The sequence below is a fragment of the Mustela nivalis genome, assembly GCF_964662115.1.
Source record: "Mustela nivalis genome assembly, chromosome: 8".
NCBI lineage: Eukaryota > Metazoa > Chordata > Mammalia > Carnivora > Mustelidae > Mustela > Mustela nivalis.
Window position 1 is genome coordinate 50,291,717 of NC_139027.1, and position 19,540 is coordinate 50,311,256.

General features: G+C 57.8%; 1 protein-coding gene across 9 annotated transcripts in view; it reads left to right on the forward strand.

The window, feature by feature from the left end:
* The window catches only part of RAB11FIP5 (RAB11 family interacting protein 5), a 117,468-nt gene extending 98,201 nt beyond the window's left edge, over window positions 1-19,267 (forward strand). For 7 of the 9 annotated variants that reach the window (XM_082745578.1, XM_082745577.1, XM_082745580.1 and 4 more), the window contains 5 exons: window positions 2,903-3,339; window positions 3,451-4,150; window positions 11,261-13,225; window positions 16,557-16,746; window positions 17,004-19,267. In XM_082745578.1, coding sequence (XP_082601704.1) covers window positions 3,000-3,339; window positions 3,451-4,150; window positions 11,261-13,225; window positions 16,557-16,746; window positions 17,004-17,207 — 3,399 coding nt within the window. In that variant the 5' untranslated portion in view covers window positions 2,903-2,999 and the 3' untranslated portion in view covers window positions 17,208-19,267. The remainder of the gene's footprint in view (window positions 1-2,902; window positions 3,340-3,450; window positions 4,151-11,260; window positions 13,226-16,556; window positions 16,747-17,003) is intronic. The other 2 variants (XM_082745576.1, XM_082745583.1) reach the window with 2 other exon arrangements.
* Window positions 19,268-19,540: the final 273 nt, after the last annotated feature.

The following is a 19,540-nucleotide window of genomic DNA, read 5'->3' on the forward strand; positions in this document are numbered from 1 at the left end:
CACCCGTTAGAGGCCTGGCTCATAGCCCATGATGGGCACACGAGGGTGCAGTCTTGATGGACAGTCCCAAATGGGTGCAACTCTGTATGCCCCTGGGAAGAGCTCTTTTCATACCAAAGATCCCCCCACTCCCAACCTGTTTATGCTTGAGAAGTTCAGGGAGCTGGTGCTGGTGGGGGGACAGATCTTAGGGTTGGGCAGAGACTGCCAGAGCTCTAAGGCAGGTGCGGGGGTGGTATAACATGTAGTTTCTGTGTGTGTGTGTGTGTGTGTGTGTGTGTGTGGTGTAGTGTAGTATGCAGTGGGGGGGTGGGGGTGGGTAGTGTGGGGTGTGTGTGTGTGTGGTCTAGTGTAGTGTACAGTGGAAGGGGTGTGTGTGTGGGGGTGGGTAGTGTGGGGTGTGTGTGTGTGGTGTAGTGTGCAGTGGGAGGGGGTGTGTGGGAGGGTGGGTAGTGTGGGGTGTGTGTGTGGGGGTGTGTGTGTGGGGTGTGTGTGTGTGTGGTCTAGTGTAGTGTACAGTGGGAGGGGGGTGTATGGGGGGGTAGGTAGTGTGGGGTGTGTGTGTGGTGTAGTGTGCAGTGGGAGGGGGGTGTGTGGGAGGGTGGGTAGTGTGGGGTGTGTGGGTGTGGTGTGTGTGTACTGAGTGTGGATGACTTTGAGCCCTTCAGTGACCCAACTGACATCACTGGGCCTCGTTCCACCTTCGTGCTTCACCGGCTGCTTCTAGAATTCCAGGCGGAAAACTCTCTCCCTCCGAATTTTGAAGGCGCGACTCCATAGGGTAGCCAGTGTTGGGAGTGAGGACCCAGGGTTATTCTAATTCCTGAATGTATAAACCCGTGTGTCCTGTGTCTGGAAGCTTGCAGGGTCTCCTTCTCCTCTGCCTGGTGTTCTGAAACCTCACGGGGACACCTCCCGGCCTGGTCTCTGTTCCTTGTGCTGCATGTGTGGGGCCCTTCTGTGCGGCTGCTCACGTCCTTCAGGTCAGGAAGACTTTCTTGTGTTATTTCTTGTCCGGTTTCTTCCTCCTTGTGTGCTCTGGTCCCTCCCAGTCCTCCTCCCTTCTCCTTGTTTTAAATTACTAGAGGATTGTTTGATTGATTGGTTGGTTGATGAGCAGCTTTAGGCTTACAGAAAAGCATGGAAGGTACAGAGTGTTCACATACCCTCCCTAGCTCTGGCCTTTCTCCTCCCCCCTCCATTGTTTCTTCTTTTGTTAGCATCTTACATTAGTGTGGCACCCTGTTATAACTGATGAACCCATCCCAACGCATCATTATTAATTTGAGCCTGTGGTTTATATTATATATAAAACTTTGTCTTTTCTATTTTGTGGGTACAGCCACATATATAACAACATGTGTTTACCATTACAGTATCCTACAAAATAGTTCCACTGCCCTAAAACTCCCCAGGGAGTTGTTGATTTTCAGCTTTTGCTCAGCTTTTCTCTTGTTTCGTGGATAGGAGGGAGGACTCCCAGGTCCCTCACACGTGGGAGCAGCCTCCTTTTTCTTTCTTGACTCGCCAGGTAACTTGGTCATGAACCTCCTTGGACTGACCTAGCATCACCTCATTGTTGCCCTTCTACTTTCCAGGAGATTTCCTCCAACTTATCTGGAACACATCCTTTGAGTGTTGTATTAAGCTCTAATGTGCAAGGGAGGTTATGCATTCTGGGTGCTGGTGTGAGAAAGGGGGACTGATTTTCAGTCAGTCCTGTTTTCAGCCCTGCACCAGAGCCCATCATTTGGGCTTGGTGTCCCTACGTCCAGAAGGGTTCTGGTTCAGTTTCTCCGTGTAGCTTCTGTGCTCATATCTGTGGGAGAGGGGGTGGGGCATGGCCTGCTGAGTAGAATGGGAGGGGACCCTGGTGGGGGTGTCTAGTGGCTCCACACAAGACGCTGTATGGAGCAAAGTGCTGCCGCTGGCCAGAAGTCTGGTCAGGCAGGAGGATTTGGGCAGCAGAGGAAGGAAGAGCTCCATGCACACCCCTCCCCTGTAGGGTGGCCTCCACCTACCCTGTGCAGTGGTCATATGTCAGGGGTCTCTCTGGGAGTGTGTAGTGGGAAGAACATGGCTTTGGAGGGATGGAAACTGGCTCTCCATCTCCTCTCTCCTTTCTGGCTGCTTGCTCTTGGAGATGTTACTTTACCTCTGAGCCCTGACTTCCTGCTGTATAAAGCAGGGTCATGGTTCTGACCCCCGAGGCTTGTTGTGCGTACGTGGGAGTGAAGACCCTTGTAGTCCCTCGTGATACACATGAGATGCTCAGCAGATGTGAGCGCCCTTGCCCCCACCCCCAAGGTCTCTTACTTGAGGCCCCTGTATGCCATTGTGTGCAGAGGTGTTCCTGGTGGGGTGTGGACCAGTCTGTGAGTGAGTGAGGTGTGTGTTCCTGTGAGCTGGTGTTCCAGCCCTGTGCCTCTGGTGCGCTGTTCTTTCCTGGGCTCACGGGTGGCTCAGAGCAGAGCTTCGGCTGGGATGAGCCCAGGGAGATGATTTAAACTGGGAGAAATGTGGGTGGGTCCATCTACCCCAGGGGCCTGGATAGTTAAGAGTTCTTCCTACACCCAGCCTCACCCCTTTGGGCCTCAGAATTTCAGATGGAGTGGGGAGGGGCAGCGGGGAGATCTCTGAGCCCCCAGGAAGGGGGATGGGAGGGCAGCATGGAATGGTGACTGTGGCCCTTCCCAGTAGCACCACAGAGATTCCCCTGCTCAGGATGTGGTTTTCCCTAACACGGACAAGATGTAAACACTTTCTTAGCTCTGCCTATGGCTCAGAAGGCCAGGCCTGGGTTGTGCGGGAGAGGCCGTGCCGGGTGCCTGCAGGGAAGGGCGGGCTGCCTGGGCGCTGACCATGACCTGACTGCAGCTCCACCCCGCCCCCATTCTTCCAGGTGGTACAAGCTGCACTCCAAGGCGGGCAAGAAGGAGAAGGAGCGTGGAGAGATCCAAGTCACAATCCAGTTCACTCGAAACAACCTGAGCGCCAGCATGTTTGACCTGTCCATGAAGGACAAGCCGCGGTCCCCTTTCAGCAAGATCAAGGACAAGATGAAGGGCAAGAAGAAGTTTGAGCTGGAGTCTGCCTCGGCCATCCTCCCAAGCAGTGCCCTGGAGGACCCCGAGCTGGGCAGCCTGGGCAAGATGGGCAAAGCCAAAGGCTTCTTCCTCCGCAACAAGCTGCGCAAGTCCTCCCTGACGCAGTCCAGCACCTCTCTGGGCTCGGACAGCACCCTATCCTCTGCCAGCGGGAGCCTGGCCTACCAGGGCCCGGGTGCAGAGCTCCTGACCCGCTCGCCCAGCCGCAGCAGCTGGCTGTCCAGCGAAGGAGGTGCGTGAGCAAGGGCCCTGCCCCGCCAGGGAGCAGATGAGGGTTGGGGGGCACCGGGCCAGGACCCAGGCTGCTCTCCCTGCTGCTCACTTGTGGGTGCTTCCTTTTCAGGCAGGGACGCCACCCAGTCCCCCAAGTTGCTCACTCACAAAAGGACCTACAGCGATGAGGCCAGCCAGATGCGAGCGACGCCACCCCGATCTCTCCTGGACCTGCAGGGCCACCTGGAGACTGCCTCCCGCTCCTCACTCTGTGTCAACGGGAGCCACATTTACAATGAGGAGCCCCAGGCACTCCCACGGCACCGCAGCTCCATCTCAGGCCCGTTTCCACCCTCCGGCTCGCTGCATAGTGTGTCTTCCCGGCCCACTGAGGAGGGCACTCGGCCTGCAGATGACTCCGGGGGCAGAGGCAGCCGCCGCACCAGCATCTCAGAGGTTCTGCTGGGACAGGAGGAGCTGAGCTCTCGGGCTAAAGTGTTGGTCCCTGGCACCAGCCGCTCAGGAGAGGAGGAGGGGGCCCGGCTCCCTGAGGGAAAGCCAGTACAGGTTGCCACGCCCATGGTGGCCTCCTCTGAGGCTGTGGCCGAGAAGGAGGGAGCCCGGAAGGAGGAGCGGAAGCCCCGGATGGGTCTCTTCCACCATCACCACCAGGGGCTGAGTCGGAGCGAGCTGGGGCGCCGCGGCTCTCTGGGGGAGAAGGGAGGTCCCACCCTGGGGGCCTCCCCACACCACCCATCCAGCGGGGAGGAAAAGGCCAAGAGTAGCTGGTTTGGCTTGAGAGAAGCCAAGGAACCAACTCAGAAACCCAGGTATGTCCTTGGCAAAAGCAGCTTTGCTCTTCGGGGTGCATGCTGGGGTGTTTGCAGCCTGGATCCTGGGGCAGGGAGTTTGGAGCCGATGGGGCCCTTGGGCAGGCTGCTGTGGCTCTGGCTTCGCATGGTTGAGTGGTGGGGGGTACCACTTCCCCAGGCTGAGGCTCGTTGTTGGCACATGGACATAGGTAAGTCGCAGGGGCGCAGCGCTCTGGGGGCCATATGGAATGAGGAGTCCCATCTCCTCATGGGTCTCCCTTCGCCAGTTGGCACGCCTGCCCCCGAGTGAGGGGGAGGAAGGGGAGAAAAGCAAGGAAGGCCACTTGTGTCAATTCTTGGCTTCCTAACCTCCACCCCTTGCCCTCTGGCCTCAAGGTCAGGAAACCTTGGCAGGTGAAGAGGTGGGACGGGGCCTATACCTCCAACTCTCCCCTCCCCCACCCCAGCTGCCTCAGCTGGCTCTGTGACCCCAACCCTCTGAGAGATGCCATCAAGTTACTGATGCCCCCACCCCTTTCTTCATACACTCATGCCTAGTTGTGCCCCTGGCCTGGCAAGGGGCTATAGAAAACTCCCTTAAAATCTACTACCAACCTTCTGTCCTTGGACACTGTTGGGGCTCTGGTCCTCTGTTATCTCTTGCTCTTGGGGTATAGCAAGCTGAGCACGGCTGCTGTATTCTGAATGTGCTGAGTCCCACCCTCGGAAGGGATGCAGGAGTCCTTGAGCTCAGGCCCTGGCAGAGCTCTCAAGAGGGTCCTAATACTAACTAGGATTTTGCACCCAGTTCCACTGTGGGGGCTGGTTTCCCACTCCCAAGCTGATCTCTGACACCAGTTGGGTGCCCTGCAGTTCAGCTCAGTGCTGTCACTGTTGACCCGGAGATGCCTCGGTCCCCACATAGGCTCAGAACTACAGGATTGACACCCCACCTCTACCCACAACTGGCTATTTCAGATGCCTGTTGAAAGTCCAGGTTGTCATCTGTGCTCCTGACCAGCCAGCTATAGATCGGAGGTCCTAGTGACTGCCTCCTTCCTTGGGTTTGATTCATTTGCTTGCTTCGTTCTTAGAACTCAGGAACATTTTGCTTTCAGTGGTTTATTATAAAAGGCTGTAACTCGGAGCAGCCTGGTAGAAGAGATGCACAGGACAAGGTCTGGGGAAAGGGCACAGGACTTCTGTGCTCTCTCCAGGCACCCCACTCCCCCTGCATCTCCACGTGTTCAGCGCCCGAACCCCATCCTTTGGAGTTCTTGTGGAGACTTCCTCACACAGGTGCGAGTGATTAAGTCATTGGCCTTTGGCCATTGGTCAATTCACCTTCCAGCCCCTCTCCTCTGCAGAAATCAGGGTGGGACTGAAAGCTCCACCCTTCTGTTCACACTTGATTCCCCCAGCAACCAACCTTAGGGTCCTCGGGGGCTTTCTAAAAAGTCCCCTCATCAACACAAACCCAGTTGTGGTGGAAAGGGGCTTGTTACGAATCACGAGACGCCCATTTCACTCTTCCTGCTCTGCAGCATTTCAGGAAGGGAGGACAAGAGACCAGACATTAAAAAAGATGCTCTTTCTCAGGAAATTCCAAGAGTTTTGGAAGCCTTGAGTCAGAAACTGTGGATGAAGACCCATACACATGAGAAGTATACATTTGGTCATCAGATGACCGAATCGCAGTATCCCAGCCCCAGCCGCCACCCCGGCCCTTTGTCTCCTCCTAGCTCTGAAATCCGAGGCTGCTGTACTGTCCAGCAGGGAGCAGGGAGGGCCGCCAGACATAGGTCCAGCGAGCAGACATCCCCACTTTTCAAGGGCCTGGGGCTGGCTCTGGACAGGGAGCGTCTGTGGCCGGACAGCTGATGTGGCCGGCAGCTGTTTCTGCTCTCAGTCAGCCTGCCCTGCTCCTGTTGACAGGTCTGTGGGTAGCAGGTGGGGCACCAAGGCTGGGCATGTGAGGAAGGGTCCAGAGAGAGGCTCCTATAGCCTCTCCCCAGCAGCGGGGAGAAGACTCCTGTGGTCCTGGTTTTTCTCTCACTGTGCAATTCGGGTCCACTGAGAAGGGTGGGGAAAGAAATGCCAGGCCTTTGTGGGTTCGGGCCTTGCAGCTAGGCCAGTGGAGTGGCTCAGTCTCTGGCTGAGCCGCTCTCTGCCTCCCCTGCTGGGTACGTCCGCTTCTGTCCCTGCGACCCAGCCCCTGCTCATCAGACCCCAGGGGATCTGCTGGCCACCTGGAGCCGAGGGAAGATGGGCAAGAAGGGGATGGATGGGCCTGCTGCCCTGTGATGGCTTAGGTTTGTGGGTGGTCCTGCGGAGGGAGGTGGCAGGAGGCCCAGATAGAGCATTTGCTGGGAGGAGCTTGGGGGGGGGGCTGGGTCAGATGGAACATAGACCACGGGCTCAGCATGTCTGTAGATCATCTCAGGGCCTTCTCCAGGACAGATAGACACTGGAGGACATCTCTCGTGAGCTCATTTCTGTACATGTGCCCAGGCTTTGGGCTCAGACCCCCTGCAGGCCAGACTTTGAGAGATGTTGGGGTTGTCCTCACTCTTGCTTACAGTCCCTGCTTTCCTTCCTGTGTCTCCATGTCTCCCAACTGCCCTTCAGAGTCAAGTTGGGTCCCTGGTGGCCATAAGGCAGCTGAGGTTTTTGCCCTCCTCCTTGAATTCTGAGCTTGTCCTCAGCAGGATGGAGGGCATCCAGGGATCCCTGCCCTCCCAGGGGCTCATTTGAGGGCATAGCTGCAGGGGCAAGGGGTTCTTTGGGTAAAGTGGGCTGGCCTGGATAGGCTCGAGACCTGGTCATTGAGCCTGTCAGCATTGCCCTGGCCCTGGGCCTTGACAGAGCCAGGAAGGTGGCCAGAAACAAACAACACTTGGCCCTCGCCCAGAAGGCTTGCTCTGGGCTTTTGAGGAGAGAATGAAAAGTGAGCTAATCCATGGCGGGAAGCTGTGGTCAGACACCCAGAACCGGAGTGACTGAAGGTAGCTGCAGGTCCCTGTCGGGGCTCTGGGGTGTGTCCACAGGCCAAAGGTTCTGGGTGCCTGTGCCCCCCCTCTTGCTACCAGTGCCCATTGCTGGGTGCTCCTCACTGGAAAGGGCAGCGGCGCCCTCTAGTGCTCCCACGCGGCACTGGTGCCCCACGGAGAGGCCTGAAGCAATCTTTTGGGCACACAGCAACCAGGAAAAAAGTGGCTGTTTTTGGAGAAGCTAGTGGCTGGGAGAAAATTAACGAGGGTGTGCGGGGTTGAAAAGATGGTCCTCATTTTCGTCCTGACCTGGCTGTAATCTGCTGGGTCCCATGGCTGGGTGTGTGCCTGGGTTGGGGAGGCTGGGTTGGCGACTGTTGAGACTAAGGTCTGAGTCGTGGGACCGTCTGCTTACTCACCGGGCTGTGAGCCATGAGTCCTGAGCGCAGCCACGAGACACACGTATCGTGTGTCTGACTGTCAAGGCCATGCAGGCTTGTCTTTGTGTCTATTCTTCTCTGACCCTTTTGGAGTATAAGCTCCCTGTGGGCAGGCCACTGGAGCTTGCCTGCCTCGTCCTCCTCACGTTGACCACAGAACCCCCTGTGTACAGTAGGGGATCAAGTGTGGGATGCAAGTATTTTTTAACTGGGGTAAGTGTGGTACAGCATGGGGGCAAGTATATCGTGGTGGCCTTTGGGCGTCTGTGCATCTGTCCTGGCCCCTCACTGGAAGTAGGACATCGAGGTCCTGACGAGCCCGGAGTGTGTGCTGGCTGCTGAAAGCTCAGAGTCTCAGTGGCATTCCCCATGGGGTAAATGAGGGACATGACATATGTCCAGTGACCATGAGCTAGTGTGGCCATCCATCCTGTTTGGGCCTGTTTTCCTGCTGTAGTTAATACTGCCCTTTTACCGTGGTAAAAATGTCCTGGTTTGGAAGGTAAATTATGTGGTGTCCCTACTTAGAGTTTCTTGGGCCCTTCTCTGTCACCTCCTTATGCCCAGATGATGGGGGAGGGTATGTCCAGTCTTCTGGACACCCTTCCTGGACATCAGGCCCCTCTCAGGAGGGCCCGGGGCTCCTGCCTCTGGAGGGAGGGCTGAAGGGCATGTCGGCTGGGGGGGCATGTGCCTCGAAGGCTGGCTGGCTTTGGCCTCTCCGGGGACTGCCCGGTGGAGAGCCTTGGCACATACACATGTCACCTTGGAGACCAGTGTGTGGAAATGACAAGGACATGCAGCTCCTCTCAGCCTGGGGAGGAGCTGTTCATCAGCTGCAGGGCTGGCCTGGTGATGCAGTCTGTCACCCAGCCATGGCCATGTTTAAGCGGGGGGGGGGGGGGGGCTGCAGAGAGAAGGGGGGATTCCTGTGTTAAGGTTTTACCAGCGGTCCTAAGGTTCCTGCAGGCCCTAAAGTTTTATTCTCTCAGGTTGTGGGGGCAGAGACATTTGGACTTCTCATTTCTTCCCCCAACCTTGCTCCTTAAAGAGAAGATAAGTCCTCATATGTTGAAGTCCTCTCCATGTGCTGGGGGGATGGCACTGTGCTAGCTGGCTTGGTGGGCTCTGTCCTCAGAGCATAACCTGCAGGGGTAACCCCCTATGGGAATGGGTCTCTGATCTGTGCCAGCTGGAGTGGTAGGGAGGGGACAGGTGTGCCCCTGGTGTGGATCCAGGGTAAGGGAGGTATGTGGGGAAGCGGGTGGGGGTGTGTGTGTATCGTTGGGTAGAGGGATGGACAGGGTGCTCTCAGAGGTGCCACCGGCTTTTGGGAGCCTGCTGGGCCTGGCACCTGGAGTCTCTTCCTCTAGGGAGAGCTCTTCGCTGGTTCCATACCAACGGGTTTGTGTGTACCTCTGGGGAGCCAGTGGGGGGGAGGGTGCTAGCCTTGCCTGGGGCTCCCAGCCTACTTCCCTGCTGCTCTCCTGCCCTGCAGTCTTGACAGCCAGCCAGATTATTGTCAGACCACAAGGGTGAGTGGGGCCAGGCCAAGGGTAAGGGGGTGGGGAGTGTGCAGAGCTAAGCCTGGTGCTATTTAATGTTGATGGAGCTCTCTTCCTCCACACGCCTTTGGTCACTTGTCAGACAGGTTCTGGAGAGAGAGGAGGCTCTGGCAGTCCTGTTCCTGTGGGCTGAGTCCTGCTGGTAGAATTGGTCTGTGTCTGGTATGGCTGCTCTAGTTGGGGGGCGGGCTGGGGGCAGGACTTTGACCCACATGGTGGTGGTCTGTTGCTCTCCTTCATCCCTGAGGTAGACACATAATGCCTGGGTCTGACTGTGGCCAACTTGGAGTAAAGGGAGAAGGGCTGTTTGTGGGGGTTGGGACTCCGGGCCTAGGATTTGACCGCTTTCAGTATCTTCACTATGTCAGGACCACAGAGGCAGAGAAGTGCTGGGAAGCCTGGCGGGGTGGGAGTCAATGGGACTCTTACCTTCCTCCCCAGCCCCATGGCCCGATCTGTAAGTGGTAGTATGAGGCTGAGAAGTCATCCTTGAATGGGGAGTTATAGGGCGCAAGAGTCAGGAGAGTCTCTGGAAGCTGGGTTCTTCAGAGAAAGCCAGGGTTTGGGACCCGGCTGTGCCCTGCCCGTGAGGTGAGAATCCCAGACTCCCAGATTGTCTTGGGAAGCCCACCTTTGCTGGAGTCCTTCCCATTGTCTGCCCCCCAGTGTTTGTAGACAAGCTGGCCCAGACTCTGCCCAGCTCTGTGTGCGGCCAGCTCTGTCTGGGCCCCAGTTCCCAGAAGACTTCTGGGAGCTCCAGAATTCCTGGCCTCGTTCCATAGGTGCCCCCCCAACCCCAGCCTGCATGCCTCACTGGTTGGCTGGCAAAGCCTGGCTTCTTCCACCCCTGGACTTGCCCCCCAGTGTTTTCCCGTGAGAAGCAGCAGCTTGAGTGGAGAAGATGGAGGTATAGGAGTCTCCGGGATGTTCACTTGGGCAGGGATCAAGGAATGGGGGTCTTGGGGCTTAGTGTGGGAGCTGGAAGATGGGAAGCAGGCAGTAGTAGAGGCCACTCAGGTCTGGGCCTGACAGGTGGGCTCAGCCACGAGACAGCTGCCAACCACTGTCCTTACTAAAACTGGGGCATGGACTGTCTTCCTGGTTTTCTGTCTGCTGGGGTCATCCCCAGGAAGCCAAGAGCTCTGGTTTCTGAGTCTGTTTCTGTGCGTGAGTCAGCCTTGCACCATGGGCGAGGTGCAAGTGCAGGGCCATGCTCCCTCCCCCAGAGGCCAGCCAGTGTGGGAGTGTAGGGCCACTGTGGGAGTGTAGGGCCACTGTGGGAGTGTAGGGCCACTACCATGGAATGGTTTTCCCAGGGGAGCCAGTGGTCTGTGTGTGAAGACCCCAAGAGGCCCCAGATGACCTCCAGAGTCGCTGCTGCTACTACATTCCAGCCCTCATCTCCAGAGTGGAGCTACTTTCAAGGCTGGCCCGTGGGTGCCCTTGGGGAGGGGCACCCTCAGGTGGGCACCTGACAGGAGCTAGCCTCAGCAGCAGGGTCTTGCCGTCCATATGGGCAGGTGATGGTACCCCTCCAAGAAATGGGAGAGGCGGGTTCTTTTGATGGACACTTTGTCCTGTCTGATGCCTGCCGCGTTATTACCTCCTGTTTCTGCAAGAGGTCAGTCAGTAGAACCCATCTGTTCCAGCTGCCCGAATCCCAGGGACCCTGTGGGGTTCCATTTGCGCTGGCTTTGCCCAGCCAGATTTTGAGGCCTGGCCTTTCTCTGGCCTCTTTATCCTCTTCACGCAGCTAGTATTTCTTTCTTCTCTGTCTTTGAGGGGCTGTAAGACACCTGATTGGTTCTGTGGGCGTTAAGTCTGGTATTGACAAGACTCTTCAGCCTCTGGGCCCCTGAAGAACCTTTGGTGGAGGCTGGGATCCTGCCTGGACATGGGATTACATGAGCTCTGCCCAGCGTCTCCCTCCTTGGGCAGCCGCGAATCATATTTTGTGTTGGGGTCTTCCCTTTGTCCCCTGGCACACCGGCCTGAACCCAGCCCGTGTGGGTGTGGCATGCGGTACCCGGCCCGAGGCAGGTGTGGGGGGGTGGGCAGGCGAGGGGTATTCAGCAAGGCCGGTTCCGGTCTTGGCATTAACCAGGAGGCTCACGGTTTTGTCTCCCTCCACAGCCTGGACGTGTCTCCTCAGGTAGAACCTGACCCAGCTGCTCTTCCTCACCACCTCCCCTGCTCCCCCTGTGCTCCGGCCCTCCCCACTCCTCCTCCCACCGCTGCTCCCATGCTAAGCACTAACCTTTTTGCAGCCGCCTCCCCTGCTGCTGCTGCTGCCACCGCTGCTGCCTCCGCCGCCCCCGAAGCCACCCCATCTGGATTCTCGGGTCTCACCAACCCGTTCCTCACCTCCATGCAGAGCAACCCTTTCTTCGAGGAGCTCCTAGCCGACATAGCACTAAACTGTCCTTCACCTGCTCCCTCTCTCCCCAGTGCCTCGAGGCCCAGCCCCACCCCCCTGGCCTCCCCTGGGAAAGCCCCGCCTGAGTGGGACGACACCTTCAACGTCTTTGCTGCCAGCAGGCTGCGTCCAGAGGCCAGGAGCAAGATCCTGGCCCCTGCAGGAGGAGTGGGGCTGGAGGTGACTGGGCCACAGGAGCAAGGCCGCGGGGCCGTGACAGTGAAGGTGGCTGAGCCCCAGGGGGCCCCTGGGGGAGGAGGAAGAGGTGGGAGCAACGTGTGGCTGGAGCCCAGGCTTCCTCTGGACTTGGGACTGGACCGCCGGAGCAGCAGTGTGGCTGAGCTGGGGCCCCTGGGGCCAGCTGGGGCCAGCCTGCCCTCTTCGTCTGCCCAGCTGCAGCCAAGAGCTGCAGACTCCGAAGCAGACAGGGAGCCGCCAGCCCCTGGAGGGGATGCAGGGCAGAGTCCGGCAGACAGTGCGACGTCTCTGTTTAGCTCCCCTGAAGTGATCAGTGTGTGGGAAAGGCTGCCTGGTCCCGACGACGCCCCTGAGGTCCAAGAGGCGGCCTCCCGAGGCGAAGGCCAGCTTTCGCACGAGCTCAATACAGTCGACGATTCGTGGCCCTGGGATATGCTCACCATCTCTCCTGTAGCCGAGACGTCCTCACCAGTCCTGCGGGGAGAGTCTGATGAGCAGATGCAGCCAGAGTCACCGGAACCTGTGAGCCCTGGGGGGAGCAAGGGGCCTGTCCCCCAGGAGCCGGAGCACAAACCTAAGCAGGTGTCAGACCGGGAGCCGCAGCCCGGCAGGCCACCTCCCAAGCCACCACGCCTTTTCACGCCTTCAGAGTCCCAGGAGAAGGAGGAGGAGGTGGCAGTGGCGGCGGCTGCTGCAGGGGGGCTGAGAAGCAGGGGGGCAGAGACAGGAGGAGAAGACAGCCTTCCAAGTCCACTGGTTGCTGGTCCACGGGAGGCCAAGGAGGAGGGCCAGACACCGGGGGCAGAGTCTGACAGCCATTCTTCCGGAACCCTGCCGTGTGGGCCAGGCCTGCAAGATAAAGCCGAGGGTGCCGGCCCTCCCGTGCCTCAGCTGCCCTTATCCCCGCCCACCAGCTGCCCTGAGGGTCCCACCCCCGTACCCTGTTACTCAGAGAGCGTGGCTCCTCAGAGTCTGCAGATCTGGGGGGCTCCAGAGAAAGGAGAAAGCCCTGAGGGTCCTGAGGCCCGGAGGCAGGGACCAGTAGAAGAGGGGCTTGGACCCCTGCTAGATAGCTCCCAACACACTGATGTGTGGGCATCAGAGGAGGACGCCTTGAACCCCTTCTTGTCTCAGGAGAGCCAAGACCCCCCCAGTCTCCCGTCCATATCCCCTCCAGGGTCCAGGGAACCTTCCATCCTCTCTGGTCCAGAAGAGCTGCCCACTCCCCCAGAGCCTGCTTTTCCACCACCCCCTCTCCCGTCCTGGGCCAGCCACCATCATGGGGGCCCCAGCCCTCCATGTTCCCCTCTGCCTGGAGCTCAGCCCCTGACTTCTTCCTCCCCAACCCTTGGGGAGCCAGCCTCCTCCCCCGGGGGCTCCCCTGCCCCACCCGGGGAAGACCACGCTGCAGCCACCCCAGCCTCCCCGCTTGTGCTTCTGCCCTTGGAGACACGACCAGCTGAGGAGCCACAGTCCAGCGCCAGGTGAGCTCTCACCCTGAGAAGACTCTGCAGGAGAAGGTGGGAAAAGGGGGCAAAGCAGCCCAGGGGCCGAGGTGTTCACATTCCAGCCTCAGCCCTTCCAGGGGCAGATGGAGCGTTTCTTCCCCGAAAGGCAGGAGAGGGGAAGCTTTGAAGAATGGAGCCCTTCAGTGAGACTGGCTTGGAAGCTGTCTCCTCCCCGGGTCCTTGGCTAAGCAGAGTGCCCCGCAAAGTTTTTTGAGGTACAGGGAGTGAGGAACGGAGTGGGCAGAGCCAGTGTGGGCTGGCAGGGGAAGGGGGAGAAGGGCTCATGCCCTCGGCTGCGAGGGGCACTGGGTGCCGGGGCAGTGACACTTGTCAGATGGGAGCCACAGGGAAGTGGGCTGTGGGAGGCAAGAGAGCCCGAGGAGGGACTGGTACTGAGCTCTGTTGGAGAGAAAGCCCAAGCGCTGTTGAGGACAAAAAGAAAAATGAAGCGACCACACCCCTGCCCCCAGAAGAATCGGTCTGTAGCCCCATCAGGTGCCTCATTGGCTTGCGTCTGCGCCTTTTCAGGGAGTGGTCCCGAGGTGCTTAAGACAGGCCTGCGTGGCCTCTGGATGCCTCTGTGATTGTGGTCACTGTGGCATTGGTTTGTTTAAGAAGAATGATGAGGCTGTGACCTCCCCACTAGGTTGATTGGTGAGGGATGGCCAGAGCTGAGGTCAGGAGACACAGGTCGCTTGGAGTTGATGGGGGCAGCGAAGTCCAGAAGGAGGCTAGTCCCCTAGAAGCCCTGCTGAAGAAGTGGGGGGAGCAGAGGTGGCTGCTCTTTCTGCTGAACAGGGCAGTGTGGAGGTCCTGGACCGGAACCCCTGCCTGCCAGCTCATACAGGTAGTAACCCCAGTTCACTGCACCTCCACGCTGTGTCAGACACTGCATAGAGATGAGGAACACTGTCCCCATGGTGTACCTGGACAGTTCCCAATCCAGTGAGGGAGACAGACAGGCACCCATGAGGAGCTGGCCTAGGGGGCCCCTGCTGATACATGAGAAGTGGGAGGGAAGGAGTCTGGGCTACCCTGGGCTGCTGTGCTAGTGGCACGCAGTGAAGCCGTCCCCAGAGGTTGGGAAGAGGAGGTGGTCACGGTGTCTTTGCAGTGATGAGAGCATCCTTAGCTGGCCTTGCTGTATTCTAGTCTCACTTCTGCTTATACTAACTACCTTCGGGAAGCTTCATTCCCTTTATAGTGGGCTTCATGTCTGAATTCAGCATGTCCCTCCATCCTCAAGTAGATGGGCCAAATAGAGCTGTCCCCATTTCTCAGAGGAGGAAATGGTCTTAAGATCTCTGGGGTCCAGGCTCCCTCCAATGTGTGGGGCCAATCCGATTGAGAGCCCAGGACCCGTTCAGGGTTTCTGTATGCCACCTGGCTATTCCTTCCCTCCCTGGGCACAGTCTGTGGGTCTCAGGAGAGCAGCTTTTAAGCTCCTGTCCCTAATGCAGACTCCTAGGTGGGAGGAGAGACGTTGCTTTCCCTGCTGTCGGCCCTCCCCCCCACCACCCGGCCTCTCTGCCACTCGTCCCAGGAATCCATGGCCCTATCCTGAGTAACAGAACTGGCTTCTCTAGGCCTGGGCTGTCCCTCTTCTGACAGAGTCCAGGGCCTTGGGCTAAATCATTTTGCTTCCTACTTCTAAATAGTCCAAAAGCTCTGTGAATTGACCATAGATTTTAAGAGGTCCCTTGGGGAAAGGTTAATTGATTTGGGGTCCGGTGCTAGCAGTTTGCATACCTATCACAGGTCTGGGGTGCTGAGGGATCCCAGAGCGGGGTCCCTGTAGTAAGCTTAGGGGAATCAGGAAAGTTTCCTAGAGGAGGTGGCCTTGCATGGCTTTGAAACACGAGGAGGAGTTAGCCGGCCAGCAGGTGAAAGGCCAGCAGGCGAAGGGCAGGTGTTGTGCAGAGGGACCACCTGAAGGTGAGAAAGAACGCTTTTCCTGGTTTGCAGCAGTGTGTGGAGTGGAGGCCCAGGAAGAAAGGGCATTCTATTCTAATCTATTCTATTAGAGACAGTGTTTTCTTATCTGATAGGGAGCCAGTGGAGGCTGTTTGAACATCGAAGAAGCTGAGATCACCATCCCATTAGAATAGAGCAGTGGTTGGAGGTGGGCAAGACTCTCTCGAGGAGATGAGTGGCAGCAGGTGTAGCCGAAGGCGGTGTAGCCAGCACTGACGGGGAGCAAAGGGGCCAGGGCGAGAGAAGGTGAGGGGCAGCAGGTTCAATGTTTGTTAGCCCTGGAGCTGAGGCCTGGGAATCAGGGATTCCCCAGGGTCTGGCTGGAGCCATACGCTGCTGGGAGGGGGGACACAGGAGAGGATAGGTGTAGAGGCCAGTGCGGTGAGCCCAAGCTGGACCCAGAGTGGAGCCAGCCAGCCTCCAACTCTGTGTGGGCCTAGAGCTCGGGGCTGAGGTCCAGGCTGGGGATGACATTAGGGGCGGTGGGGGCCAAGGTGGGAAAGGAAGGGATCCAAGGGCAGGCTAGCGGTTAAGACTGAGAAGAGACTGCGAGAAGTCAGAAAACCAGATGGAGGTCTTGGTGGGAAATGAGGGAGAGCAGGCCAAAGCAAGGAGTGGTCCAGGAGTCAAGTCCACAGAGAGGTCAGTGAGTGGAGAGCTGAGGGGTTGGTGGCCTCGGCAGGAGCACTTGTGCTAGGCTGGTGGGGCCAAGGTCCCCATTCTGATGGGTTGAGGAATCAACAAAAGGTAAGAACTTCTAGAGACAGTGCAGTCTGTGTGCTCTGGTGGGGCTGGGTAGAGAGGAAGGGGAGCTGGGGCATGACTGAGGGCAGAGAGCCAGGTGTCTTTCTCGGGCCATTTTCAGTGCTGATGGGAAAAAAACAGGTTTAGAGACAACAGCAAAGTGTCCCAGTTTGCTCAAGTCTTTCCAGGTTTTAGCACTGAAAGCCCCACAGCCTGTGAGTCCCCAGTCGTGGGAAATTGTAGACCCTAGAAGGGTCGGTCAGTCCCCTAGAGAAAGGTTCCAGTGTGGTAGAGGGAGGGAAGCAGAGGGGGTGGTCCTGGCAGAGGCTGGCCAGAGGTGCTGGGAAGGTCGTGGGCCGGGCTGTGCTGCTCCCTTGAGGGGGGCAGGCCTTCTGAGGGAGTAAAATGGAGAGCAGTGAGGAGAGCAGTGAGGGAGGAGGGAGGAAAACCTGCCGAGGAGCACTGGTGGCAGCTGCCCTGAGGCCTTCTGGTAAGGGGCAGCTGCCGTCAAGTGCTGGTGCGCCCCCCAGCCCGTTTCCGTTATGCTGCTCCCCACTCCCCGTAACGCCTCTCCTTTCTGTCTCCGCAGTCCCCACCCCGTGAAGCCCCTCAGTGCTGCTCCCGTGGAGGGCAGCCCAGACAGGAAGCAGCCCCGCTCCAGTCTGAGTACAGCTCTGAGCAGCGGGCTGGAGAAGCTCAAGACAGTCACATCCGGCGGCATTCAGCCTGTGGCTCCAGCCCCCCACGTGGGCCAGACTGTGGACACCAAGAGGCTGAAGGTGAGGCCCGAGAGGATGCCAGGCATGTGGTGCGGTGGAGAGCGGCCAGGCGGCCCGAGGTCAGGAGCTGCGTGCTGGGCAGGGTGGAGGGAAGAACAGGCCCAGTCCCCCACGCCGGAGCCCTGAAGCCAGTTAGGCGGTCTCTTGCATTGGAGACAGAGGCCGCTCCGGGGCCTATAGGGTGAAACCTGGGTGTTGTTGGGTGGGTGGGCAGGTAGACCTGAGGCCGCCCTGCTCACTGTTCTCCCCGGCCTCAGGACTCAGGTGTGCTGGACCAGTCGGCCAAGTACTACCACCTGACCCACGACGAGCTCATCGGCCTGCTCCTGCAGCGGGAGCGGGAGCTGAGCCAGCGGGACGAGCACGTGCAGGAGCTGGAGAGCTACATTGACCGGCTGCTGGTGCGGATCATGGAGACCTCACCCACACTGCTGCAGATCCCCCCTGACCCTCCCAAGTAGCCCTCCCCACCCCTGCCCCTGGGAGGGTCACGTGGACCCACTGCCCAAACTGGGCCTGCGCTTCCCTCCGTCCCACTGAACTCACTCTCACCCGGGCAGGCTGCTGTCTGTCTTCCATTGTCACTCCTTGCTCCCCCTGCCTCCTGCCTCTGTGGGGGGTGCTGGAAGAGGGGCCCATGGGGAATCCCATCGCAGGCATCAAGTTCCATGTACAATTCGTGTGTCTTTGGGAACCCCCCGTGGGTCTTCCCCACCTGCCTATTTTCATGTCCCTTAGTTTTGGGGGCTCCAGGGGATTGGAACAAAGAATTCAGCCCTCAAGTCAGAGCCGGGGTGAGCAACAATTTGATATGGCATCTGGGACGCACTTTATTACCCCACAACAGTCATTTCATCCAAGGCTAAACCCTTGTCCCCGTTGTCGTCTGTGTCCAGCCCCTAGAGGGCTCTCCTAGCATTACTGGGGCTGCGGCAGGAACCAGGCTGCCCAGTTTGCAGTTCTAGGTAACTGGAGCCTCCTATCTGTTCCCTTGAGAGCAAGGAGCATGATTTAGTCTCGTCTCTGCTGTGTCCCGATTCTGTGTGTTCCAGCAGTTGGCAGAGCGAGGGCCATGTGGATGAAGGGAGATGGAGATGTGGATTCTCCAGGCCCCCACCGCCCTCCTCTTCTGGTCTTCCCACTGAGCATCTCTCATGTGAATGTATGGAAAGCTGGGGAAAGGGTGGGGAGAACACTCCTTGCACACCTCGGGGCTGTGGGCCCCTCCGCAGGCCTCGGGGCTTTGGGCTGCTTATGTTTGGGGATCAACCCTCCATGTTTGTTTTTGTTGCCTGTCCAGATGCCAAAACTCTGTGCTGCTGCGGGGTTTGAACTTTTGGAAACCAATTAAAATGTGCCTTTTGTGGGTGGGGTCAAGAACCTCTGGATGTAGACCTCTCTCTCTCTCTCTCTCCGTTTAGTGTCCCCCCTCCCTCCCTCTTGAGCACATGGGGCCAGATCTGTCAGGCCCTGGGTATGGGAAAGGAGGATGGGTCAGCCTTGCTGTGCCCTGTGCCCTTAATTTCAGTTAAGGGCCTGGCGAAGCTGCCACTGCTCCTTTAATGTTCCTGCCACCTTCTCTTCGTCCCTCAACCCCAACTGAGAAGGTTCCTGGGATAACAACTACATTCTGGAAGTAGGAGGTCCCATTCTGCCTATACTTAGGAAAAAGCCTTCGTTGCCCTCCCGTCATCTGCTAGCTGCTCTCCCAGCCTGTCCCTTCTGCCCGTGGCCTTGCCTGGCTTGGTTGCAGTGTACTTTGAAATGAAGTGTCTGTCCTTTGGCCCAGCCCCTGGTTTGCTTGCAGAAAATATGGCAGGCTTCCCATGGCATCTGCAGGGAACCTTTAGTGACTTGGGGTACCCTGTTTGAACAAAGGTTTTGGGGTGAGGAGGTGCTGAAGGAGGACACTGTTGACCCAGCAAGGAGGCAAGAGCTCCTCTGGGACCTCTTTTCTTCCTGAGAGGGCCTATGGGATCTCTCTGAAAGCCTTGGAAGGAAATGTGCACTGTGGGTGATGTCTTCTGCCAGGATGAAGCAGAGGACCCCCCCACACACATGAGGGGAAAGTCCCTGTAATGTTATCTACCCTAAGGATCACTTATCAAAGCTGAGAAAGTGTCCACAGGTGTGCAGGTCTTGGGTCATGTTTTTGGGGGGGTCATTGGGAGTTGGGTAGGTATCTCTTCTGGGGGAAGGAAGGGGAGACCTCTTCTACTACATATTCTTCCGGGCTCTACTCATTATCAGCCCTGACCCTGATCTTCTGCTCGTCCTTGACCATGGCCCTCCAAAATGCCCAGGGCAAGGATGTCTTCAGGAGAGTTGTGAGTTGAAGCCCAAGGTTCTTGTCGGATGTTTCTGCTCCTGGCCACAACGTGGAGAGTTGCAGGCAGGGTGGGCAGAGAGCAGGCACAGTTCTGCTTTGCTGTTTGTCTTCCTAGTTGTAACTCTTGTTTATAAAGAGCTTGTTCTTCATGTTTTGAGCACTTTATGAAGAATAAAAAGTTCCCATACTGCAGGTGGCTCAGTGGTGTTCCTGTTTTGATAAATGTATGAAAAGGAGGCTTTCTGGGGGAGAAGGCAGGTGATGGGGTTTTGGAGTGTCACTGCCTCTGTACTAACACTAGGGGCAGCACAGCATTGCCCAGTGGCCTGGACTCAGTCTTGTCTTTGCCAAGAGACCTACATTCCTTGAATACTGTGGGAGAATACAGAGGATAAAAGACCTGATTCTTATTCTGAGACCGCTTAGTCTGGCTGGGAAAGATACAAATCCAAGATACAAATGATT